This window comes from Centropristis striata, chromosome 9, assembly GCF_030273125.1.
Source record: "Centropristis striata isolate RG_2023a ecotype Rhode Island chromosome 9, C.striata_1.0, whole genome shotgun sequence".
Lineage (NCBI taxonomy): Eukaryota > Metazoa > Chordata > Actinopteri > Perciformes > Serranidae > Centropristis > Centropristis striata.
In genome coordinates this window covers 32,241,854-32,269,640 of record NC_081525.1, presented here as the reverse complement: position 1 = coordinate 32,269,640, position 27,787 = coordinate 32,241,854, and the positions used below count along the sequence as shown (strand labels likewise).

The following is a 27,787-nucleotide window of genomic DNA, read 5'->3' as shown; positions in this document are numbered from 1 at the left end:
AATTAAGTTAATTTCTAATTACACTTCAATTTCTCTGTAATTGCTTGCATCTTGGATCTTATTGTTCTTAAAACGTATTTAAGACCAGTTAAATCCCTTCTGCAGGTAACCACAAATAGTTTTATTTGAAATCATAAATCTTGTACACATAAGATAAATAATATTATGGCAAGACAATACATGTGCATAACATTGTTTTTCATGCACTGGCCAATTTTAAGATTTTGGCTCTTTTGCTTCAGAAAACATTCCTTCAGACACTAAAACATTCAAAATACACAGGAAGGTGTATACACTTTAGATTTCTTCTTTATTCAGCAAAATATTCCATTAAGTAATTCATTTTTTTGCATATTTAAACGTGTGATTTCAAGAAACTTGTAATATATAAATAATAATCTTAATTTAGCTAATCAACTGGGCACATTAAATTGTTTTAATGCATTCACCTGTGATGTCACCCCTTATACATAAAACATACATAAACACAATAATATGACATTGTCTAGCAGTGTAGTTGTTATTCCACTGTTATTATATATTTTCCATAAATAACTGAATTTTTCTGTCTTGTAATTTCTGTAGAATAAAGAAATAAACCCTGTCCCTTTAATAGAAATACTACTCCATCTTCCATGCCCCCCCCCCATATGCTCACCCTCCCACTCAGCAGCTGTCATACTCCAGCGCTGTCTCTCCCTCTCTGCATTCACTGCTCCTCCAGCAGCATCTACACTCCCAGCAAAAAAGGAAGAACTGAAACGACAGCACTCTGTACGACTCGCAATCCATGCCATTTAGGACGTATGCTGAAAACGCCGACTTCCTCTGCTACTCATCTGCACTGGAAAAAGGTAGAAAAGCTTTGATTATTTGACTAAATTTACATTTTTTTTTTCAGCATGTTGTGCTGTGTTTCCTCAGAATCAATTCATACATGATTCACTGCCACAATAAAATACCTGTTAAAATAAAATTTTTAGTAAAATTTGAATTTAAAGCACAAGGGAGCACAGTCCTATAGTTTGTAAGATTTTTATTCTAACTAAACATCAAAATTAGATCTGAAATCTGCACCGGGAGCATCATTTCAGTTAAGACAGAGATGGGTGTGGAGCCCAAACTAACAGTTAAACCACCACTGCAGAACTACAGTAACAGAGGAAACACTGGTGAGTGTGGTATTTCGGTTTTTGAGCTCTTCAAACCAATCTGTAGCTCTGGCATCAAGCAACTAGAAGGAAATAGCTTATCCCGTGTTCTGAACCTGCAGTGCATCAAAATGTCAAGTCAAAATAATTGTAAGCTCGCAGTAATAAATTAATAATCATCTGGCATCATAGTGTTGCAGCTATAACGGGAGCTGTTTGAATAGGGTGGGATTAGCACATCGGGGTTGTTCCTCACTTCCTTTAATTCTTTTTCCCATACATGACTTATGTGATTCACTTCTTTGGAAACTCAGAGCTTGTTGGTTCATGCTTTATGTTGCTTGTTGCACCCCCGATTTACAGAAGTGTCTGGGATTCCCCTGGACTGAAACACTCTCACTTCTTCTCTTTGCACATTTCCTCTGCAGCTTCTCCCTGAAACAAAAAGCTATGAGCTTCAGGCCTACTCAGCTCCTTCATGCACAATTTACACATGAGCAAACTGACATGAAACATTTATGATGTGGCATCTTTAAAGTAATAAATACATTCTTATTTATGAATCAGGCCACAATTTTTTGTTGCTTTCTTTTCATTCAAACATTCAGATATCTAACTGAACATTATGATGTTTTTTGTTTGTGTTGTTTTTGCAATACTTATACTTACAATACTTATAACAATGCAATACTTATATATCAATGAGCTTTCCAGTTCAATTCATTACAATTTATTCATCCCCTTGTCCCAAAGAGGCAACTTGCAGAGGCAGGTAGAATAATTCAGTAACACAGCAAACACACTATAGGAAAAATTTGAAATTATAGAATAAAATTCAAGGATAAACTGTATTATGATATTAGCATAATGCAGAAATATCTATTTCATTCTATTACTTAAGTGAGATAAACAGGACTTTGAAGTTTTCAAGCATATTCATATTAAATATTCTTTTGATATCATGATTTTGTCCGACCTCTACCCAAGAATGGACACCTTGTCCATTCTACATCATGTATGTGGTTCTGTTCCGCTGTGTTCATTTTGATAGCAATGCCTGGCCTTTCCCAGCAGCAGCAAGCCTCCACAATCGGTGTCCCGATAGTGTGACTCCAACACAACATGAGAGGCATTATCACAGAAACGATGAGGGCTCTTCACCGAGCTGCCGCTGTGACAGTCTCTCACGGGCCAACAACAGCACTGAGATTAGACAAGAACCTGACACAGGGACAGAGCAAACTGCGGCTAGTTATATGCTCTGGACTACATGATGTAGCTGTGGATCCTTGTTACATGACCAACAAAAGATCAGCTGGGGAGGAAGCAGCTGAGATTGCAGATCTCTTTTTCTTTAGTGTGTCAGAATGTATGGCTACCAGCGCAGGTAGCCATACATTCTGATTGAAATACAGCAGAGAAAGACTTTGTTTGGAGACATCACAGCATAACATCTGCAATGTGTTCAGATCTTCACAGCAGCACACATACTTGGTGTTAAAGAGGAACACCACCTACATTAAGAATCCTGGCATGTTATTTCCATGGCTTATTTGAAAACATGAGCTACTCTCCCTCAAGGCCAGAAACCAAAGTCTAAACTTGTGATGTCATAAGCTATATAGTCTGGAGCTGCTCCATAGACAATGAATGGGAGACTGATTTCCACAAAATCTTTGTTTTACTATTTTATACCAACTTTCTTCTTTTGTATTCTCAGCTATGAAACAGAAAATGTTCCCATATACTCAGTACTTTCCCCAACAAAAAGCAACAAAATCAGCCTGATTGTATTGTTTTCTTTTGAAATGTTCTAACTAGTTGTGAGCGACACATTCAGCACTATAAAGGCGTGCCATTTTGAGCTGAGCCTTTGTCAGATGCTCCATTCTTATATTGTCGAGTCTGTCTATAATGTATACTGTTCCTAATTTTATATTTGTTATTGTTTAAGGTGTAAATACTTTTTATATTTCTTCTTGTTTACATTGTTAATACTTTTATATTTCTTGTTAATATTGCTTGTTTCTATTTACTGTTATTTTATTGATGCTTCTTTCTATTTTTGCTATACACTTTGCTGCTGTAACACTGGAAATTTCCCTGCTGTGGGACTAATAAAGGAGTATCTTATCTTATCTTATATGTTCTTGTTGCTCACATTGAAAGCGTTGCTACAGACAAAGAGCTGGCTGATTTATGACTTTGAAATGAGGAGTTATCTTTACTATACTTCCTCAATTCCCTACAAAACCTAAATAAGGTGGCAGCTAGCTGGAGGCAGGTCACCAAGGAGCTGAAAGTTAATTTGTTGTCAAATGATCATCATTAATACTTGCAGTTGGCTATATTGTATTGTATTATTGTCATAATTTCCGGCAAATATCACAATATAAAATGTGTGTTTTCTGTTTAAAAAGTAGCTTATAAAAATATAGCCTATAAGTATTTCCATCTTTTAAGTGATATTGTATCAAGTCAGATCTGGAGTGCACGGCTGAGAGGTTTGTGGGTTTTTAATATGACGTAGAAGTGTACATTTAATGGATTCAGTTTGGACAGAGAGCTTACGATGTCCAAGCATCTTTCCCAAGTCCTTCCCAAGTCTCTAGTTTTTGGATTTGGGAGAGAGTTGTTCATGTTTTCTAATAGGAATAGAAATAGCATGTATTAATTTTGATAATGGGCGTAGTTCCTTTTTTAAAATGAAATTATAATGTGTCCTCTAAAGAGTTAGTTCATTAACAGTGTTTGACTCAAGATGGATCATTCCAATTGGGCCAGTCAGCAAGTAAAACCCTGAAACTGTCAACATCTATTTTCTTCATCAGAGAGAGAGATAGAAAGAGAGAGAGAGAGAAGTGGTGGCGAGCCCAGTGAGGCACGCATATTTTAAGTCACTTTGCACTCTTCAAGAGGGCCCTTTTTTCAATAATCCATTATGCATAGCAGCTCTGGCTCTCCCTGGTATTTCTCCTACCTTCTTGACGTCAGTTGCCATTTGTGAGGGTTACCCTGGCAACGGCCAGCCTCCCCGGGAGATGTCTGGTGGATAAGACGGCCCTGATAAAGCCTTTTAAGGTTCTACTGTTGCTACACCTTTTAATTGCCTTTGATACAGTGGAAGTATTACACGGGGGTCGTCAGGGCGCGTCGCCACATGTGGGCAAAAAAATGGGAACGTGCAGATAAAAATAGGCATTGAGAAGCTGCTTCAGATTGACGTCCCATTATCTCCACTTGATTCGATCACCCACGTATTGGGCTCATTTTTGAGCAGTCCTGTGAAACTGAATTGGACATGATAGATCTATTTTTGTCTGCGTTTTGCTCTTCTCTTCTGTTAAACAAAGGACACGCATGTATAACCTATTTTATCAATGTGGCATTGTAGTGGTGAGATAATAAAGACTAGATTACGCACCCAGCTCATCTGATGCCTCTGAACAATGTGAGGATGTAATTATGAGACAATATGAAAAGATCATATATCATCCAACTTATTCATGTCAGCCATTTAACCTTAAATCCACCTCTGGCATAAAAAATGTCTCTGTACATTATTGATTTTTATAGTGCATTTAAATGTATTATTGCAGCAGAAATTTTGCATCTATACAAAACATCAGATGGCAAAGAGAACAGCTGTCTACAAATGAGTCTTGATCCTTTTTACACAGTAACGAAGGGACACTAAAACCCTAAAACCTCCCTCACATTCAAATTATTTCACTCAGCTGCCAGACTGCCACTGTCCTTTACTGCACAACCGTGCTGAATTTGCATCGATGCAGAACTGTCTCATTCGTTGGCAACAATACAGTTGAGATACTGTACACAATACCTGCTCCAGGCTCCAGGAGGCTATTTATAGCCTCACCAACATGTGTGTCTTTCTTTTTTTCAGACATCAGGCTATTGATGTGCTATTTTTACAGTGTCAATTTGCTCCCTCCCTCTTCTTTTGGTTGCCAAGCAATGGGCCAGTGGACCTGATTGGCCAAGGAAATGCTTTTGGACACCTTGACTCTGATTCTCAGCTGGCTAATGAATTCAGTATTTGCGCTCACTAGAGAGCAGAGGAGTCAACTCCTTCTTATGTAGTCTTTTAAAACGTCCCTGCAAATCAATCTGTTGTCCAAAAAGGCTAGAAACTGTTTATTGAAGCATTGTATATGTTAAGAGCTGAACTGTAGTTGCATGATTTTTATCAGTTGTGAAGATATTGAGATGTTTTACCAAAGTAAAAGTATTATTTCTGCATTATAGAAATACTATTATAAGTAAAGCCCTGCATTCAAAGTCTTACTGAAAGTATAGATACAGTATATTAGCATCAAAATGTATTTTAAAAGTGAAATGGAAATGAGCCAACTCAGAGTGTTATATATATATATTCTATATATCATTTTATTATTAATGCATTTATGTAAGCCTTATTTTAATGGTAGAGGTATTTTCAACTACGTAATAAACTGTTATGTTGTTTTATTTAAAAGAATGCACTTTTTTTTGTCATAATATGTTTTAAATCTTGACCTGAAAAGTAACTAATAACTAAAGCTTTCAGACAAATGTAACAGTAAAGAGTACAATAGTTCCCTCTAAGATGTAGTGTAAAGAAAAGAAGTCCCTCAAAATTAAACTTAATCGCACCTTCATACAATATACCACTGTTGTTGAATTTTAGCAGTAATTAAAACATGTGTTGAGTCATTTCATACATGATACAACATACAGTTTGAGCTGTCATCTTTATAACAAGTGAAGGCGTAAAACTTGTCCATGCATCACTGTTCATCATGCTATACATTTAACAACTGTGGAAAAAGTTCAGATAATTATTGTGAGGGTGTAAGGTCTATTTCGTCTCTGAAATGTGGGCAGATTTCTGGTTATGATTTGGTATTGTCCAACTTGTCTTTAGACATATGCAGTTCACCACAGGGTAGTAGAGAGAAATTAATAATATTCATAATATATTTCTCATTTTGACAACCGTCCAGAAACACTGATAACACATACTGTGCACTGCTGTATTCAATAATGTATTATTTTCTAGTAATTACCCATTTCCAGACTGCTCTAATGACAAACTAACCACGACATATGTTTCTGCTATCATGCTAATCCTAATCCTCATAATGTGTTTAGGGGGAAATTGGTCTGACACACCTAAACTACTGCTGTGTGTGTGAATTCAATTAGACTTAATCTGACCCCATGCCAGTCCGAAAGGAAACCAAGGGCTGGGCAACTTTCATCTTCCCTCCATTGATTGTGGCTCGTGCAGAGATATGGAAAAGCCTATCCCACTGCTCCCTTTCATTGGGCCCATTAAAAATTCATCCTGTCCTAATGGAGAGAGATCCTTTTCAATGAGCCCAGTGCAGGACAACCGTGGTGTGCCGGGGTGAGACTTGGCACAGCTGTCTCCTGGCACAATCCAAACCTTACAGCTTTAAGTTTGGATTTTGTGTTGCTTTGAAGTAGCAGATGATTTATCTTCATGGTTCTGTATTCTAGTTACTGTATATCCTGCAAATTACAGCAGAAAATACTTCTGTCGTAAATCCCAGAAAAAATGTACATTTAAGAAGCTGGAACCAGTGCTTTAATTTAGTTATTTTTACATTCTTGCTCACAAAATTACTTACAATTAAATGATTATGAATATAGATGTTGATTAACTGTGCACTGATGTACTTTCTCAATGTGATGTATTGCACTCTATTTTTTCAGAGCATTTTAGGGATGCCATTAACTTATTTTTTTTTTTTAATATTTTCTTTACCGATTAATGTCAGTCCCAACAGTCCAAACAATCCAAAGCCCAAAAATAATCAATTCACAATGACATAAACCAGAGAAAAGCAGGAACATTGTCATTTTTGAGAAGCTGAAACTGGAAAATGTTTGCCATTTTTGTTTAAATAAATGGTATGATGAATCATTTTCTCTCAATTGACTACCAATTGACTTACCAAACCTTTTGCTAGTTACAGTCTCATATATGCTCCTCAACTGACAGTTACTTGTGAATAGCTGCAATATTACCATTTTAGATTTTGTATCTATTCCTGCACATACTGTACTTTGTGTATGTTTATTTTACTAGTGAGCTGCTTTGGTTTACAAAATAAACAAAAAAAAGAAAACATGTAACTTGATTGTGTGCTCAGAGCTCACAAAGCAAAGTAAGAGTTGTTAATAGATAACATTTACAGTAAAAAAACAACAACTGTATCTTCGCCTCCAGATTGAGCACTTATACAGTAGGTTCTCCTGTATAAATTACTCCATGTATATGTATTTAACCCAAGGTGTTTTTGCAAACTTGAGGTGAAATCCATTTAAATCACTACTACTACTACAGCTACGGCTGGAGGCTTTACAGGTCTAAAATTTGTTTCCTGTATCCCATTCGGTTCCTTTTTGTTGAGGGGGCTGCCGGACTGTACCATTTCACCCGTGGGTTACACAGCCCATTTCAGAAAATTCCCCAAGCTAAAAGAAAACGTCGTTCCTGATTTTTTTTGGAGTACTTGTTTCAATACAAACAGATTTAATGTGATACTTTTATTACATAAGGTGGTACACTGGTTAAAAAAATAAAAACGATGGATCTAATCGCAACCGAGCACCCCTCGGCGTAGGCTGTTGCCATGTTCCCACTTTCATGGGTGTGGTGATTAGCTTGCTTGGTGAAAATTTTTTAGTCTAATCCGAGCCGAGTCGCGCTCGTTTCTGCCCCTTTAAACCGATTAAATTGTCTTAAAATTAACACGTCTGCCTTTGCGATTCCTCTCACAGCTGGGACCATGGTTGTCGTGTGAAAACGGACCGGTGTGACTCGGATTGGAAGGACGGACTGAGCCCCAAAAAGCCTGTTTCAAGTAAGAACGTGTAGTCTTGTCTTGATATTTTGGAGGCTTTTTTTGTGGCTATTTCCTGCTTTGCCTTACAGGCGGGTTTAGTTCGTTTTATGTTGAGGGTGTGATGCAAAAATGCCAGTGAGCTTGAAATGTACTGTGAGCCCCAGTGTAGCTCTTGACATAACTGTTCCCAGGCTACTATTGCCTCAATGCTGTTTTTTCCCTCTATGCAAAGCTGAAAATTCACTGCCATCCAACGCGGCCTTTTTACAGCCTGTCAAACGGCTCTCACGCGGAACTACAACGGGCAAAACCTTTCACTGGTGAGCATATATTAATATGTTCACATTTCATACATCAGCTTTCCCATTTGTGGTTGGACGACACCCTGTGTGGCCTTTTTCTTCTTTCTCTTTCCCATTAAATATACATGCCAGTCCGCCTTCATCCGAGCGGCAACTGGTTGCGTGACGGGGCGCGAGCCTCATGCAATGTGTTGCTTAAATCAGACATGAACCTCTAATATAATGATCATTTCTTAAAAATGGTGAATACATGTTGATCTCGCCTACAGTCTCTGTGTCTCCATGTGATGCAGCTGATGGTTTCCTGTCTTGGCTGTTGACAGTCAGCATATAATAAATCAGGACAGTGGGTTGTTGTTGATATGACATACAGCATGAAGTTACCGTTTTTAATCAATTTTACTTATTTGGGGCTGGTTAGTACATACATACATACATACATACATACATACATATACATATATATATATATATATATATATATATATATATATATATATATATATATAAAATCAATAGTTTTGGCATGTTGCTACCACATAATGTTGCTACCACATAATGGCCCATTAATAATGCAATTTAATGCGCTTATCTATATATATATTGTGTTAAATATAAATGAGGATCAAAAATACTTTATTGATCGCTGGAGGGAAATTTGTTTTCTCCAGTTACTCCTCCAACCAAGAAAATAAGGAAATTGATATAAATAGTGTGTGTGTGTGTAGCAAATTATTATATATACTTATACTTGAAAATGTAAAGACTTAAGAAAAATACTATTATTGCACAAGTAAGCAGGTGACAATAAATTAAAGAAAAGAAGAGTGTAAATGTGCTTATCATCTGATGGGCTTTGAAAAAAAAAAGATGAAGTGATAAATAAATTGGTATGATGGGTAACTAGATAACCTACACTGTCGATCTAGTATAGTCAACCAAAATTATGTTGGGGTTTTTTGTGGAAGGGCCTTTTAAGTAAGGGTATAAGAAGATATTGACAATTGTTTACCTGCACAGATTTGTCAGATGGTACAAAAAGTAGCGCAATAATGTTGGATGTTAAAGGGACTATGATACATGTAAATGCACTGTTCTGATAGCATGAACTGTAAAAAATAAAATTAGATTTATGTGCACATTGGTGTGTTCTTCATGCTATTTTTAATTGGGGTTTTTTTAAACGCACTATACGGCTTGCTTACTGTATCGCAATATATTGAATTGTAACTCCTGTATCATGATGCATACGGTTTTCCCAGATTCTTGCCAATGCACAGTCCTACTTTAAAGCCAGATCAAGCTGAACTGATCAATCAAGTCATTGATTGACAGAAAATGTTTTCATTAATTGTCAGTTATTGAACTGAAAACTCTCATCATTGTGAAAATGAGGAGTTTGTGGATGTCAGTTTAGGTTTTGTGCAGTTGTAATGGGGATTTTTCACTATTTGCTGTTTTATAGATTCAATAAGCTGTAAGCATAAGCATCAAATGAACTGGTAATGAAAATTATAGTTAGTTGGAGCCCTACAGCCACGAAAAGGCAACACTGAACACAAATTACAGTCATCTTGAAAATGAAAGCCGATACATCGTCCTCACAATGATAATATTTTGTGTATGGCTTATAGGGTGAGCGATACAATAGTCTAATATAATAATGTAAGCACTGTTATTGTGATCATATTGTATAGAGCGTGTACAATTCTGTTCTAAAAACAATTATTCTGAACAAACTGTAATTAAAAACAAGCAAAATGAGTTAAAGAAGTTTTGAATATTTTAATATTTTATGCAACTTTGCATACATTTGCCACATTTGATAGTGGTTTCAAGCAAAACTCTGCATATTCAAACTCTACATTTTCCTGTTTTGTGCAACTGTACATTACTGAACCTTAACCACACCTCAGAGAAACTTACCTGTGCTAACAGCAAAACAACAGCTAGCCAAGTTTTTATAACTGGACCCTTAATACACAAGCAGGAGACCTCAAACTTTCCTGTTAAAGGGTCTTGGTTCGCTTCAGATTACGGGTGTCATTTGGGGCCTGTTTGGACAAAACTGTATTTAATTGTAGTTCTGATAGGGAACAAGGAATGACAACATAATGTGTAATTCTGTAACCGTCTGGTGTAGGTGGGGTGAAACCTGTGATCAAACCAGGTCATACAGTCATCATTCACAGCGTTCCTAGCAGTTCTGCGTAATAACAAGCAAAATCAAACCTTTTCTCATAATTCATGACACAGACCTGATATAATATGTGTGTATCAGCTGAAGAGAAGGAAAACATGTGGCCTCTCACTTTAACTGGAATCTCACCAGGTATTTCCTCCATTCTCCGGATGTTTGGAATAGTCAGTGGGTTACCTGAACAAGTTTACACCTGGTGGAGCTGCCCTGTTGCATTAAGTGTTCACTTTCACACAACGAGCCGTAACGAGTTTCCTGTCTGTACTATACAGACACTCGTGGCTCCTGAAATGGGCTCTCAGATAGAAACTGAGGGTGAGATCAGGCGTAGGTGTAGGGTTATTTTTTGGGGAAGCTGTTCAACCAGATTTAAACTTGATCATTAATGAATTCGTGACCATATTCAGTATCCTTCAGCAGTATCGTATAGTGAATTGAAAATGCATAAGGTTGATGAAGGGCTGTATAGAAGCTGATTTTATTTAAAGGGGAAAACAGAATTTGTGTGGAACTAGGGTTGTATGAGATACTAATCGATAGTCAGTGAGTCAGTTGGTAATACCAAAAGAAGAAAAGGTTTAAATTTACACTGTAGCAACTGAAGCCATTATCCATGCTCTCTTCAAAGCCACCAGACTCCATTGCCAAAAACAGAAATTTTACACAAGAGTTGCTAGTCTACTGCGACTGTCAGTTGATGTGTTTGTGTTATTTTGTCACTTTGGTGTTTTAAAGGGTTAGTATGGATTACAACAACAAAGTCAAACAATAACCTCATCAAACTAGCTGATTAAGGCAGCCATGAACGAGGACTTCTCTCGTTATGTGACAGGAAAATCACTATTTTTGTCAGTGGACACTTGTGGCTTTGAAGAGAGCATAGATAATTGCTTTAGTTCAGTTTCGTAAGGGCATTTTGATGGTAAGGTAAAGCTGTAAAAAAAAAAATAATAATAATTCTGTAGGGTTTTTTTCAGGTAGGCTGGGTAGCTAAAATCTGTTTTGCTGCTCCTCCACAGCAGATTGTCTGGACATATAGGAAAAGTGTATACACTTGTAAGTGTTCTGTTTATTGTAACATAAAATGTAAAGGTTTCCCTTTAGGATTCGAAATAAGAATTCTTCTTGCCAATTTATAGAATGTGACTTTGATGATGATAAATATTAACATCTTACTGTAAACACTAATATTTAGTGCCACACTGGACTATTGTGCAGTAATTTGATAAGACCTGGCTGTTAATGATGTTAATTCCTTAACTTCCTGACCATTTCATGTTGTTGGGCCCCCATGGCTCTGGGTGCAGCTGCACTGCCTGCACCTCCTGCTGCTCTGTTCATCAGTATTTCTTCATGATTGAGACAGATGTGACTGACTTTCTACTGTATGTGACCCAAAGGGAGCAGAAGGTCTCGTTGAACTGAAACTGAAACAGTTCTGGCCTTGAAGCCCTTACTGTCTTACGGTTGTATGTTTCTTGCTGAACTTGAACTATCACTGAGTCAGCAGGGACACTGAGGCCACAGTGTCCCCTGTAACAAGTATATTGTGACCAAGCTTCATTATGGGAACCAGAGACTAAAGTGACTTGTGACTGACAATGACCTTACTATGAAGAAGTTCAGGAGATCTCTCTGTGTGTCTCTTTCTCCCTGAGTGGTTTAAAGATGAAACTAAAAGTTTGCATGCAAATCTGATAAACAGGCTTACCCATACAGTCCTTATTAACCTGGATTAAAACTCAACTATAAAGATGCGCAAAAGCAGCTAATAAAATATTGACAGCTGAACCACATGTAAAATTAATTCTTTCATACAAAACATGATATTCTTTCTTCTTTGTCTAAAAGGTGAATAAAAGAGAATGCAATAATTTGTTAAACCTTTTGACATATTTTCAATTGAAAAAAGGAACATACAAGACAGTATATTTTAAACATTTTTGTAAATACACACTCTGAATTCATTCCTTGATTTATGATGAATCAATTACCGAAATAGTTGCAGATTAATTTGACTAATCAATCAATCAGGTAATAATTTTGGTTCTACTTCAGGTTACATACCTTTTTACAATATGCCTGCACATTTCAAAACTTTTACAAATATATGTTTTGTGTGTTAGACATGACTATTTTATGTTTAAATTTTCTGAGTATTATCTCCATTTTTAGAAATATTCTATATATATATATATATATATATGATGTAGTTGCTGATAATGGTTAATTGATACATGTGTTGTGATTTTTTTTTAATTGAAGGCACATGGGCACAGGTAACCGTTGCCATGTTAATGGCTATGTATAAGCTGCTCTGGCATTGTTCTGCCAGCGCAGTGGTTATTGGCTGCAAGCAAAACCATATAAATAGTCATTGTTTTTGTAGATCTGGGTACAAAGGAGGATTGTATGTAGGCGTCGATTGACTGGAGAAGTTTCAATAACCCTTAGTAATGGATTATTTTGGTACAGATAACTTTGACCAGTGGGGTTGACAGATGTATGCAAACAAGTGATTAAGACTAATCTTTGTTTATATCTGGTAATATAACTAGTAATGGAGATTTATAGAAGAGAATTGTATGTATGCACAGCCTTATGATTGCAACCCAAAGACGCAAAGTGTTTACAGGTAGGACTATTTCTGCTTCTTTGTCTCAAACCTTCAGTTTTATGCAGATGGCAGCTGCTTGGTCCCAGTTCAGACACAGTAGTTTCGTGTGCTGGGTGCTGGGAGCTCCAGCATGGGGCTCAACATATTGTATAGGTGGTTGGTTGATGTCAGAAGGGCTGTTGCAATTATAGCTTCCCATGGCCATTCTCAGAGACCGAACTGCAGTGGTGCCAAGCAGCACTATCTACTGTAGCTGGCAGCCTCGTACTAAACAATAGGCAGCTCCAAAGCACAGCTCTGCCTTTGTCGCCCCTGATCCCATGCCACGCTCTGGGCCGACGTTAGCCCGACGGGGTGGCTGCATGACTCCTGTCACACAACTGGAGAAAAGACACACTGCTCGCTGAGTATACTGACTGTAAATTGTTAAAGGTGAAAATTAATCAGTGTGACAGCTTCTTTTGCCTGTGGTTGTGGTTAGGTACTACAACATTAATGAGTAGCCTGTTTTGGTTTCTAAATGACTCATATTTATTATCCACATGTTAACAAGACAATTCACGGGTCACTCCTGCAAACCACTGCCATGGCATCCCTAAAACCAGAGCTCTGTTTTATCCAAACTGAAGCCTGACGCGTCACGGTTTTCTTCCATCATACCTGCGTAATTTTCCACCTCATCTGTCTTGCGTGCCTTTCACCACACAAGCCTGAGGCTGAAAACATAGATTGAAAATATTTAGCCGAGTGTAGAAGGTCATATCGGATGTTTTGTTAGTTCACAAGGCGCTCTGTGTGACGTGGCAGATTTCAGAGGCATAGAGTATAATGGATCCATGGCAGTCATAGAGCAGCACCACATCACAGGCGAGCTGACGCTGAGAGTCTCTCTTCAGGGGGGTTGCGTCAGCCGGAGGAGAGAGTGACGTCACTCGCGGGCAGCTGAAAGCATTGCAACGCTCACGGCCCCTGATGCCTCGTTACTGTCAAAGACCTCCTTGGCTGAGACAAGAGTCCTCGATGAGCAGTCCAAAGCATCCTCTTGTGTTTGCAGAGCTGAGGCACAATGGCTAAAACCAAATGAACCGAGAATCTAAAAGAGTAGCTTTTCACACATTCACAGTATCTTAAAAGACAATTGTAGCAGTGTGGACATCAAATCATTATCTTAGTTTCTCATTTGCAATTTGTAGAATGGTTATTAACTGGGCCACAATGGTTTTAAATCCTCAAAAATGAAAATAAAGCAAAAGGAGCCTCCTCTTCACATTAACATGATTTCCTGTGGAGAGGAAAGGCTGGACTCAGTGTAATTGTTGAATTATAGAAAATGGAACTGAAAATTTAATCTCAGAGGGTTAGACTTCTGGACAGCAGACTGTAAAACAGCCTGGAAAATGAGGAGAGGGAGTTGGGGGTGGGGGTGTGGTCCAAACATTTCTGAGGAGTGTCTAAGTGCTTTGTGACCCACATTCAGGCTCCCCAAGGTAAAGGAAGTGGCAACTTGCATGTGCGTATGCACATGCACGCACACAGACACAGACATGTGCACATGATCTGACATACCTAACTTAGACACATTTAAATGAATGCTTACATAATGCACACAAACCCACTGATGAATGAAAGAGCATATAACGTAACTTAGTATGTGAGTTAAAAACCAACTATTCATAGCAGTAAAACTAAATAAAGGAAAAACATGGCATTCCTCGAATTAAAGCCCATGTTGTGATGATGTTTCAGCCCTTTGAAATGATCCTTTTACAGCTCTCTTTCGCCATAAAATGAAGCCACGCTTTCTTCTGCCTCTTCCGTAACTCCTTCTTGTTGCAAGTTTGCAGCAGCAGAGACCCATGAATTTCATGTTGTTGTTTTGCAATGTGCAACTGTCAGAAATACATGCCAGCATCGATAAAGGAACTAATAAACTTGCAGTCAGACCACTTTGATAGATTAGACAATTTGGAACTGGTTTTCAACTGAAAATGATTCTCAATTCTCATCCCTACTTTCTGATTTGGGCATATTTTCTCATAAACCATCAGGATCTGCCCACACACTTACGTTCGTGGCTCTTTGGGGCGGGCCGAGCAAACGGCGCACTGCAACAACACAAAGGCTGATTGAGTCAGGAAAGGTCAGAGCCTGGCTCAGATGGCCTTTTGAACCAGACTGGGGGTGTTTGAAGAGCCAGGCCACCCTCCAGGCCCCCACCCAGCCCCACCCTTTGCAGCACCCTCCTTTGGTCTGAGCCCATACAGGATACCTAAGTTTGTCTGATGGAAGTCTTCCCATCCCTCACTCTCCGTCTGCCTGCTGAACTCATAGTATTTCTGTCTCTCTGTCTTGCAGGTGTCAGCTGGTAAAGCGTGTGTGCGTGTGTGAGAGTGTGTGGGTGTGTGAGTGTTTGTGTGTGCAGGCACGTGTGTTTTCCCAGCCCAGTCAGTATTTGGAGCGGAGTGTGGCCTGAACACATCACAGAGGGACAATGAGCGAGCTGGAACAGTTGCGGCAGGAAGCCGAGCAACTACGCAATCAGATCCGGGTATGGCAACAATTTGTGTGCACGTGTTTGTTTATGTTGACGTGTGTGTGTGTGTGTTGGACTTGTTTGTACATCGCATGTGTGCCACTGTCTGTTCACTGAAAGCTGTGACTCACACAGTTTCGGATGAGAAAGTGATGCACTCGACATATAACTTGTCAGTCACCCACCTCTCTTCACGTGCAGGAAATTTGTTGTGGGAACCGATCTATAAATTGTTGCTGTGTGATTATTCATTATTAGTTATAAGTTTGATTATTAGTCTTTTTGTTTTATTAGTTGTTCGTGTGACTATGCAGTAATCACAGGTGTTGTGTTTCGCTGCTCAGTGACTGAATAAGATAAAACATTTTGTCACAGATCAATATAATGACTGAGGTTGTTGTGTTGCAGGATGCCCGGAAAGCCTGCAGTGACTCCACTCTGTCACAGGTAAGACTTCTCCTCATATAGAATATTGAGTAAAAAAATAGGTTGTTTACACACCAGGGCCATTAATTAATTTGCACTCCATTGGTACTTTGAGGCAGAACACAAATATTACCTACAATTTTTTCTGGATCCATCACATCCAGAATAAAAAGGCATTAACCAATCAAGTTGTGCAGAATTGACATTTTGTAAATGCACACTACTTATGAGGATTATAAAACAAGAACATGGAGGCTCTGTAGTCCAAGCCAAGACAGTAAACTTAATTACTCGTTTCAGCCTTGATAAAGTGCAAACCAAATGCACTCCTTCCATTCTTATCTTTGCAATAAAAGACAGTGTAAGTCTGAGCTGAATGAAGGTCAAAATGGATATTAGAGATTCCTCATCCTGTCAGTAATTACACATATATGTTGCCACTGGATCCATATAAATACTCCAGAGATATTATACACCAATAGAAGGTCCATTAGTTTTCGTCATTGTCCATTGTTGTGTGCTGTTGGCCTGTTATTGCAGCCTCAGCAAGAGTGCACTGTCCAGTGGGTGTGTGTGTGTTTGTAGTGTGTGTGACACTGTTGATGCTTCTTCCTGTGTTTTGGCAGATCACAGCTGGTCTGGACTCAGTGGGCCGGATACAGATGCGGACGCGGCGCACTCTCAGGGGCCACCTGGCCAAGATCTATGCAATGCACTGGGGGAGCGACTCCAGGTAGTGTACTTATTCTACAGACAACACAATTATTAGTAAAGAGCACAAAAGGAAACTAAGCTTATTATACCACTGGGGTTTTTTCTTTTTGTCCTCTTGGTCTGACTTGTGTTTTTATTGTGTATTGTTTTGGGAGGCATTTCTGTAAAGAACAGACAATCTGAACTGTAAGATTAACAATAAACCCCCCCTTCTGGAAAGTCTCATAGGCTTTAAAGCTGAGAATAATGCAGGTTTTCCTCCTCAGTCCATTGTCAACTTGTTTTAAATGTTATTCAGCATAATATATAATTTTTGGTGGTTGGTGAAGTTTTGTTATTTGTTTCTGCTGGCTATGTGGTGTTGTTTTCTGCTGATTAAGGTTGCCTGCTTGGTCATTTCAATTTGAAAGATTTTTTTAAATGTATTTATTTTTTATTTCTGATCACACTGAAAGTATTTCTGCTCTGTAGTTCTCATGAGTTACCTATAATGGAGTCATAAACAAATGCTAACAGCTTGGAATGCACTAAATGATGCTCATCATAATTATCAGCTCTTTATTCTGATTTGATAAGAATTGTACAAATTTGAAGGTGATTTTTACCCCGAACCAGTGTTCATATCTGTCACTTCCAAGAGACTGTTGGGTTTCTAGACTGCCAGTAACAGCATGCCTACTGTTAACATTACAACTATATAACTGTCAAGCTCTACAGTATGCCAGGAATGGGCCTCTAATGGCTGACAGTCTGCAGGTTTTTGTTCCAGGCAAACATGGATACACCTTCAGCCACAGGGCAGGAATATACAACGTCTATTGTCTATCTAGGATCTACAAATGAGAATATCTTAATTTATGGCAGAAAATTGGAACCAAATTGCAACTCTGACTGCAAATATTGAGGTTCTCAACTGCTTATAATGACTGATAATATTGTTGGGGTAGGCATTTTCATTTTGGCATCATTGGGCAAAAAATCCATAAAAACTTTTCAGCATATTGAAATCGAAAATAAAACTAGAATTCTAAACCTCCTCTTGGCTCTTTTCAGGCTTTTAGAAAACTAGCCATTGTCGAGAAACTTTGGGCATTCAGAGGTCATTTCAAAGAGGGTGATCCTATTGGTTCTTTCACAAATGCAGTTGCCTGTGCACACCCCTTTTTTAGATAGTGAAAGTCTGATTTAATGGTGGAAAATTTTACAGAAAGTGGTGGCTACATTGCAAAGCAACCTAAAAGAGGAAGATGGACTCAAAAAGAAAGTCAGGCAATAAATCACAATCTGACTGATTGAAATGAATGATAGGTTACTGTATGAAGTGCATCTTTATTAGCTGTGCTCCTCTGGTTGGAGAGCCTTAAGATAGAGAGGGGAGAGCTACAGGTGGAGGGCTGTATTTCAGAAATTCTGGTGTTTTGGGTTTTTTGTTGCCTTTTCCAGAAAAATGCCTACCCCAGCTTTTAACAATTTTCTTTCTGTGTGAAATATGTTTGTGTCACTCTTTTTCTCTCTATTCATCTGTTTCCCAACGCAATGCACTGGGGCAGTGACGGCAGTCCCAGGTGTGGGGTTATACTACTACCAGTACCACTACAACTGTTACTACTACCACTTCTACTACTGTTCTACTAATATGACTAATACCACCATAATTGACTGTCACTACTGCCACCTTTCCTACTACTGTACATCTGTCTAAGTACCAGCCCTGTGTTAGGCCCTCACTATGAGCACAGTAATGATATTAGTTGGGCACAGAGACAGGCAGCCACCACAGCTTATTTAATATTTACTTAAAGATGCAGTTTGTAAGGTCTTAACCGTTTTTCCCCAAAAAAGTTATGGTTCAAAAATTAAAAAGTGAGTCCAGACTGGATTGCAACTGTAGTTGCACTACATTTAACAAGGTACAAACTGCTTTTTTAAGTGTATGCTGCAATTATGAGCACCAAGAATCATATTTTCTCAATAGTATGCATGCAGTGCACTGGTTTTTATTTGTAGGAAATGAACTGGAAGATGTTGTAGCCACAGAAGAAGTTCTGTTTCTCTGGTAAAATTTTATACATTTTTCAGAGTTCCTACGTGTGCTGAAAATCATTGAAAGTGCTTTCAAAATTGTTTAAAACAGTTGATAATATAATTTAGTACTATACTATTTTTAAAACTGTAATTTACTACAGCTGTAACGTGCTGGAAAAGCCTGATAATGCTTGAGTGTTTGAATTTGGCTTTGGAAAACCCTGAGTTTTAGAAATCATAGATCACACACTGTTCTGTCTGAGCAATTACCTTTCTCTTTTTTCACCAGTAAAACCTTCTGGTATTACCTGCAGTTGATGCTGGCCAAACGTGATTGTTCTATTAAGTGTGTGTGTGTGTGTCTGTGCCGAGCACCCTCTGTGTGACCCTGCAGGAGCCCAGTGTTTATTTTGTATACAGTCACTGACATTTGAGCGTGATGGCTCTCCTCTTGATTGTAGCATAGCACCTTCACACCACTTCCTATCACTGGAGGGACGGAAACACCCAGTCAGGAAGGGAGGCAGGGAGACATTCCAGCTGTTTCTGCATCTGCACAACCTATAACTCTCACTCTACACGATCTGTTTCTACTTCGTCTTCCGTGCCTTCCTTTTTTTTGCCGTCCCTCCTTGCTGCCCCACCCCAGCTTCTTTCTAGTGCTTTCCCAACCCCTCAGGCTTCCACCTCCCACCAGACAGCAGGGACTTTTATATAACTAGGATAATGAATATTACATGGAGTGGGACATTAAAAGTAGCTTTCCTGGATGAGGAGACTTCCACCACGAGGGTGAGGAAGAGGGAAGATGGAGGGAAATGAGAAGAGTAGGGAGCTCACGCTGAATGCTTTTTGACAGAGCACCTTGTACTTATTCAGACAGTGTAGCACAGCATTCTTTTAGGTGGCTGCTGGCTCTCATTGCTTTTAATGATCCAGGTGCATGTACCTTAGAGTATGTGGGTTTTCTTTTTTTTTTTTCAACATGTGAGCCGCTTGTCATGCTGCTGTTCTTAACTTGTTTCCAGGTTACTTGTCAGTGCCTCGCAAGATGGAAAGCTAATCATCTGGGACAGCTACACGACAAATAAGGTGAGATTATTGATAATTAATGTATGATATGTACAAGAACAGTTACAGTGCATTTAGAGGGTTTTTTTTGTCATCAACAACGTGCAGCTCCTGTCAGACTTCAGACTCTCCTCTCAGAGAGATGGTTCAACAAGCTGATAGATCCAGATGTTCCTTTCAGACCACAGTCTGTAATTTATGCACTGGCTGTCTTAAACACAGCTACAATACTGTTATAAATATGTTGGAAACTGCAACAAACCACCATCCAAATAACCGTTATGTGGTAATAAAATTAACCTGGCTGTTAAAATGGTGAAGGTGATTGCTGTATTTTGAGAGAAATCTGTTTAATGCCTAGTTTCCAAAATAACAGAATATCACTATCTCTACTTATTAATAGGAAAAAAAATTCTTATCGTCTAGTAAAAATGGAAGAAAACATGATGCCACGTAAGCTACAGTTCTCTCTCCTGCCTTTATATGATTTATTTAGCTCGGTAAAGAGAAACAAACCATAATGTTGTGTGCTGTACTCTTGCACTAATTATTAGGTTGTGTTTTCTTCCTTTGTATCATGATGTAATTATGTATCTATGTTGCTCCACCCAGACAAATAGATCCCTTAATTTCTCTGAAGTACAAAAGAAAAGGAATTTCATCAGCTGATGACTTAGACGTGACACACAGCATTAGAAATGGAAACGTGTTTATTGACCTTAAAGCTCAACATTACTTCCTTTTTATTGTATTAATAAAGAAAAGACTCTCTTCGTCCTCAGATGCATGCCATCCCACTGCGTTCTTCCTGGGTGATGACGTGCGCCTACGCCCCCTCTGGGAACTATGTGGCCTGCGGAGGCCTGGACAACATCTGCTCCATATACAGCCTGAAGACCCGGGAGGGCAACGTGCGTGTCACCCGAGAGCTGCCCGGACACACAGGTAGGCACATCGCCGGCTGAAAAAAGAGCCTATCGATGGCTGGACTCAACAGACGGATATATTTTTACCATATCTTGACCTGAGTGAAGCACTCCACCATGCCTCATTTGTTTATTCTTATATTCCCTTACTGTAGGTTTTCAGATATTATGTATAAACTGTCCAGCTGGTTCAATGAGTCAAACTGTGGAAAACTACACAAGCTGTTTTTTTCCACTGGATCTCGTATGTTTTCACAGGCTTGTTTATACTATGTCTCCTGGTGCAAACGTCTCCTTGAAGTGTTAATTTTATCAGTGTGTGGGTTTTGTCTTTCCCTGCAATGTGCTAAGGACGATGTTAGCATGAAATATATAAAAAGGTGGTTTAGGTATTAATAGAAAAAGGCTGCCACTGTTGGAATTCTTTGATTAAAACATCCTATGTGATGAACAGCATTTTATGAAAACTGAAATATTTTTTATTATGTATTAGCCATGTAAATGGATTTTTAGGAATATGGATTTTTTTAATATATGGGCAAAAAAATATTTTATACATGTAAGCATAGGCACTGTGAAGAAGGATTAACATGAAAGTAAGCGGCTGTGGCTCAGCTGGTAGAGCGTTTGTCCAGTAACCAGAAGGTTGCTACATGTCGAAGTATCCTTGAGCAAGATACTGAACCCCAAATTGCTCCCGATGCTGTGTCCGTCGGTGTGTGAATGAACTCCCAATGGTGGCAGGTGGCACCAGTGTGCCCTTGGCCACCAGTATGAATGTGTGTGTGAATGGGTGGATGAGCGCAGTGTGTAGTGTAAAGCGCTTTGGATGAAGGCGCTATATAAGTGCACTCCATTTACCATTTTGTCCAGAGCTCTTCTTATCTGATGATGAACCTCTGTTTATCTCCAGGTTACTTGTCCTGCTGTCGTTTCTTGGATGATAACCAGATACTGACCAGCTCCGGAGACACAACCTGGTGAGCATATGTGATAGAAATATTCTTTCTTTTCAGAAAGAATTAGTTAAGAGTATCTCTCCATTAATATCCATGCTCTTATCGAAGATTTTACTAAAACACTATGTAAGAGGAGAAGCCCACACCAGACTCATTGTCAATCATACAGGGGCCTAATTCTACAGAGCTGTATAAAGATGCATATAGTGATGAAGATGCATATAAAAGCCCTTCAATAATGGCACTAAAACATATTAGCATTTATTGTCTCAGGGGAGACTCGTGCTTAACCACTACCTCTTTTATTGCAGTGCATTGTGGGACATAGAGACAGGCCAGCAGGCCACAACCTTCACTGGCCACACAGGCGACGTGATGAGTTTGTCTCTAAGCCCAGACTACAAGACCTTCGTGTCCGGAGCCTGCGACGCCACCTCAAAGCTGTGGGACATCCGTGACGGCATGTGTAGGCAATCCTTCACCGGCCACGTGTCCGACATCAACGCCGTCACCGTGAGTGCTGAAACTTCAGTCACACCCACAGACACACACTGCAGGAAGGAAGACCTTAAAGGATTCATGAATAAAGGACAGCCTATTGCTAATTTTTTTAATTTTTAGAAAAAAATGTCATATCAAATCATAATCAAAATTAAAAATATGCCCTTTTAAAAGGTCTTAATTCTGAGTTCTCATTAATAATTATTCATTTATTTCACTTCTGTTTTGAGCTTTTCTGAGTAGCATATGGTGCAAACCACCTAGAACAAATTGCATACTGCTGTTGCTTTTACCAGAAATATTCAAGGTCTTACTCCTGTGCAAAACCAATTTTTATGAGAAAGAAACCATAAGATATATATGTGTGACCAAACACATGTGGTCTGGGGGGGGAAAGAGGAGCTTTTTTTCTTTAAAAAAAAAAAAAAACCTCTCCTCCATGGAGGCCCTAGCCCTGTGCCTCCAAACATGAGATGATGATTTACCAGCACTGTCCTGACTTCTTCTTCTTCTCCTGCAGTTTTTCCCCAATGGGAATGCCTTTGGCACAGGCTCAGATGATGCCACCTGCAGGCTGTTTGACCTGCGTGCTGACCAGGAGCTGATGATGTACAGCCACGACAACATCATCTGCGGCATCACCTCTGTGTCTTTCTCCAAGAGTGGCCGACTGCTCCTGGCGGGCTATGATGACTTCAACTGCAACGTCTGGGACACTCTGAAAGGCGAACGTGCAGGTAAATAAATTCTGGAGTCGGGTAGAAAAAATAAAAAAATTGCAATTTTGAGTGAAAGATGAGCTCACCGCCTTTTGTTTTCGTTTCGTCATTCATTTTACACAACTGATGGTTTTATACACTTAGGTGACGGACATAAAAATGGGTTTAATGTATTTCATTTTCCGTCAGATAGCTTAAATAGAAAATCAGCCGTTGAATAAATGATGCAAAGAGGTTTTACAATTATTTATGATATTAACCCTCTGAACTCCGTAAGTGACTGGCAGGTTTGAAAGGCATGTTTACTGACTAAAAAAACTGAAGATTCTTGTCTTGATTTTGCAGAGATTTTTTTTCTCTCCAGAGTAATTAATGATGACATGTTTCAATGCCTCTTGACTTTTGCTTTGGGTCACAGACTTTTAGTCATCAACCTCTCTGACTCTGGTTTATTTTCTTGACTTTCAGGTGTGCTGGCGGGCCACGACAACAGAGTGAGCTGCTTAGGAGTGACAGAAGACGGCATGGCCGTGGCTACCGGCTCCTGGGACAGTTTCCTCCGGATCTGGAACTAAAAAAAAACCAACCTCTTCCTTGTTGTACTCAATCACTGCCCGCCAACCTCACCCCACATACTCCAACTCATCTGCTGGGCTGGACCTGAGGGGTGCACACTGTGTCAGCCGAAATCCTCTCAACTCACCCCCAGTTTCTCCTCTCTGCTGTGAGAAAGTACCAACTCTTTCTACCTTTCCAAGTGACGTTTTTTTCACCGAGCTATTACACAAAAAAAAATCTTTCAATCGAGTTGTCCAATCAAAAATTTAAAAAAAAAGAGATGAGTTATGAAAAACTGAAGGAAAAAATAGAAGATTTTACCCCTTATACCAATTCTCTTCTTGGGGCGATAAAGAGTATTTGTTACCGTGACTAACAACAAACAAGATGAGCATCGGTGTGTAATATGTAAATGTATATATAAAGACAGTATATATGTATAGCATTATGTGTGTATATATGCATCATATATGCATATATAATGTGTATGTATATATTTTCGTAGTTTATTTCCCACCCTTGAGTTTTTTTTATGATTTGGGGGTTTTGTGTTTTGTTTTTTTTCAATGTGTACATATTCACATTACTACACAGCATAATGCCAGAAACACTTATTTTATCCCGTGTGAGTGCCAGATTGAGACACAGCAGCGTATCATAATTTAACCCAAAAAGTATCCTTTTATTTTTTAATATCTCTGGTACTTGCTGATTTAGTCATCCAGCAACAAAATAGGATTTAAAAAATAAACAAAACAATTAGCAAAAATATAATTTGGCCCAGCTAAACTCACTTTCCTCATTTGTATGTGTGTCTATTATGGTTACAGGCTGCAAGCATAACTCATGCATCCTGTATCTACAAATTTATGTAAATGACTTTTCATTTTTTTTTATTTAATTTTTTCTTACAAAGCGACCCCTGGCATTCCCCACCAGTGTTTTCATTTGAAATTAAACCACCACACTGCTGTAATAATGATTAGAAAAAAGCACTTCAAAACCAACAAGCGGTGTTGTTTTTAAGTTTTTAGTCTGGATTCAGCTTTAGCTCCAAAGTAGAAACCGGTGAGTTTTAGGCTAAGATAAAAAAAAAAAAAAACACTTTTATTTAACTGGAGGCCCTGCTTTGGACTTGTGGTTTCAAATCATCAGATGCTGTATATCCGAAGACCACATGCAAATCAGCAGCTGTGTGATATGATTGATAACCCAATTATAGTCCTAAACAGAGGTTTTGCATGATAATGTCTCCCGTGGCCTGTAGAATCTACTTCTCCTTAAGAGTTGAGACAAGCATCTCAAGTTGCCCATACAAACAACACTGACAGAGACAAGGGCATCACAAAGAGAGACACGTTCTCCCCGAGCAAAAGCTGTTCTACCTGTGAGCCTGTAACGGTGCTGAGGCCTGTATGGACAAATAGTAGATCGGTCAGTCGTCATGTGAAGATATTAAAGGACCATAAAGGATAGCAGCGACTCTGTCAGCAGCCTCTGAGGACGACAGAAAAGATGAAGAGAGAGAAATATGTCTGTCAGAGCTCGCCATGTCATTTTTAGCTTCTTTTTTTTTCTAAGCGAAGGATCAAGTCCTATTTGTCGCCAACAAAGTGTGACCTGAGTGACTGCATGGAGCTGAAATCATGTCAGCCGCTCTGAAATCACGCCAGTGCCACCACAAGCCTGTAAAAAAAAAAAGGAAAAAGAAGAAAAAAAACAGCAAAAGATTTCTTTAAAGGGTTTAACACTTTTTTTCCTCACCAAAACCATGTTATGAACTGTTAAATATCGCTTGTGAAGAAAGTACACTTGGTAGACAGAAATGTACACTTAGTAGAGAGCTAGACACACACTCACAAACTGTAGTACAAATGTAAACCATTGAGCACATGTGACTTATTTACCCATAGAAGTGCTATCTCTGATTTTGAGTATTTCCTCATCACGCATCTTCCATTATTTTGGTTCCTCTAAAAGCTTAATTAAAAAATAATAATAATAGTACACATAATGTATGTGAGTTGGACCTATCCATCAGCTGTCTCAGGTGCCTATCTCTCTGAATATAAACATTTGACCCACATGGGCTGGATGAAGGAGAGTTTGTGCTCCTGTGAGATGTGGCACTATTGTGTCTCCATTCTGCCTTACGATACCATTCATAATAGAAGGTAATACTAGCATCGACTACAGTAATGTTTCCTCTTAATATTCCTTTGTACACACTGATCAGTAAGAGAGAGAGAGAGAGATTGCTAATTCTTTTCATTTTCCCAATAGAAGCACATTCTGATACTAGTGAACACTAAAAAGCATGCTTACAGAAAACCACGTGCAGCGCTGCAATGCTTCTTAAAGCAACATCACTTTTTATACAATTCCGCTATCTACTACTACCTACAGTACAGTTTGTAGTATTTATTTAGGTTCAATCAGCTCTCAAACAAACTCCCCTTTACAGTGATTCTCGTGACCCTTTTTTTTGTTTTTGTTTCTAAGTGTTTTAGCTGCTTCTACCTGGCTTTGCATTAATGAATCCATTTTGAGAGAATGTTAAATAGTTTTTAGCCTGAGAATATCTTTGAGGTGTGTAGGATGTGATATGTATTGCATATCAGTGTTGAGGTGTGTGAGGGGGGAGGGGAGGGGAGGTGAGGGACGGGACGGGGGTGATTTGCTGATGTATGTGGATAACATATAGATCTAAGTGTTACTTCCTCATTTGTGCCAATGTTATCCACAGACCCTGAGCTGTGAACTGAAAACTAGTCAATGTGACAAAAAAACAAAACATGTTTGCTCACTTTTACTCAAGTGCCAGCCTTCTCCTCCATATCCTACAATTTAAAGTCACGTCAGTATCTGATTTTATACCCAATCTGTTGTCTGATCAAACTGGTGGACCGATTTTATCCGAAGATGGGTTTTTATATCGCAAAGTGTTATTAAGTTAACAGTGCTTATTTCTATCAGTAAGCGGACATCAGACATTCATGTGTCCCCAGATAAAGATGGCAAAATGTATTTAAAGGAATACTTTGATATTTTGGGGAAATGTTAGCATTCTGGAAGTTGGGTGAGGAGGTCCTGGTTCCTGTCTGTTAAAAGACCAGTTTGTAAGATTTAGGTGCCTCTATTGTCGTTTTTGCGTTTTTGTAAGCGTAGAATCATATCTGCATGGATAGTGGTCCCTTTTCCTAACGAAATGCTACCTTGAAGGACACCATAGGTTAGGACACAGAGGGGTGTGTTGAGGGGTATTTAGATAAGATACTGGATATTAACTGTCTCCTGCAACCATACCATGGAAAAAGTGAGTGGATTCAGCAGGACATTGGGGAATACTAAATAGTGTTGGACATAGCTGGACAGAGCCAGGTTTGCAGTTTCCGGTCTTGATGCTAAGTTAGCCTGCAGCTAACAGTAGCCTTTGTTAACAGACAGACATGAAACTGGTGTCTTCTCCAACTCTCACCCTGAAAGCAAATCAGTATATTTCTGAAAATGTCAAACTATTCCAATAAACCCACTTGTTCTTTCATGACATGAGCTTTGTGAAATTGAAAAAAAATACAAAAAAACATGCACCATAGCCCTTAACAGCTGAAAAAGGGGGATTGTGCGTATTACTGACAGTGATATTCAGCAGGCAACCATTTCCTCGCTCTGTAATTCAGCGGTGTTAGCAGCTGGAACCTGGAATAGCAACACTTCTACGTGCCTGTGCAGTTCACTCATTATTCAAAAAGGTGCTTGACTTCATTTAATTTCACATTATTGTTGTATTTACCTGAAGTCTGTTGAATCAGCTTCTTTGGTGTTACAAAACGTCAACATTTGATGCATTTACAGTATTGTCTGAAGTACCAAGACCTGTGACTTATCTTTGAATCTTGGGGCCGGTATGTGTGGCGGTAGTTTTAATGTAAGTTGCCATTCGTCGCCCACAGCATCGACGTCTAACTTCAAAGAGCAGATATGAAAATGTCACCTCTGCAAGTTCAGGCTGTACTTCGATGACTGCATTTGCACGACCCTCTGAGTTAGTATCTAGTTATGAGAAGCTGAAAGTTTCTGATTCAGTGACACCCCACCACTTGAAATATGTCACATGATCACCACCACAGCACCGTCACAAAATAATGCACTGCCCTTTGACTCTACAACCTACTGTTCTGACATTGTTTTTGATTTTTATTTATTG

At 38.9% G+C, this 27,787-nt stretch overlaps 1 protein-coding gene across 3 annotated transcripts; it reads left to right on the top strand.

The window, feature by feature from the left end:
• Positions 1-714: 714 nt before the first annotated feature.
• Positions 715-27,787, top strand: LOC131977340 (guanine nucleotide-binding protein subunit beta-4). 3 transcript variants are annotated; one of them, XM_059340590.1, is made up of 12 exons: positions 715-854; positions 7,965-8,047; positions 15,504-15,696; positions 16,090-16,128; positions 16,734-16,840; positions 18,372-18,386; positions 19,875-19,938; positions 20,700-20,862; positions 21,757-21,823; positions 22,114-22,315; positions 22,824-23,040; positions 23,491-27,787. In XM_059340590.1, exons 3-12 carry the CDS (start codon positions 15,640-15,642, stop codon positions 23,595-23,597), a joined length of 1,038 nt encoding a protein of 345 aa, XP_059196573.1. In that variant the 5' UTR covers positions 715-854; positions 7,965-8,047; positions 15,504-15,639; the 3' UTR covers positions 23,598-27,787. The 3 variants fall into 3 exon arrangements, with proteins under 3 accessions (XP_059196573.1, XP_059196571.1, XP_059196574.1); XM_059340588.1 differs by lacking the exon at positions 715-854 and having other exon boundaries at positions 7,849-8,047; XM_059340591.1 differs by lacking the exons at positions 715-854; positions 18,372-18,386 and having other exon boundaries at positions 7,849-8,047.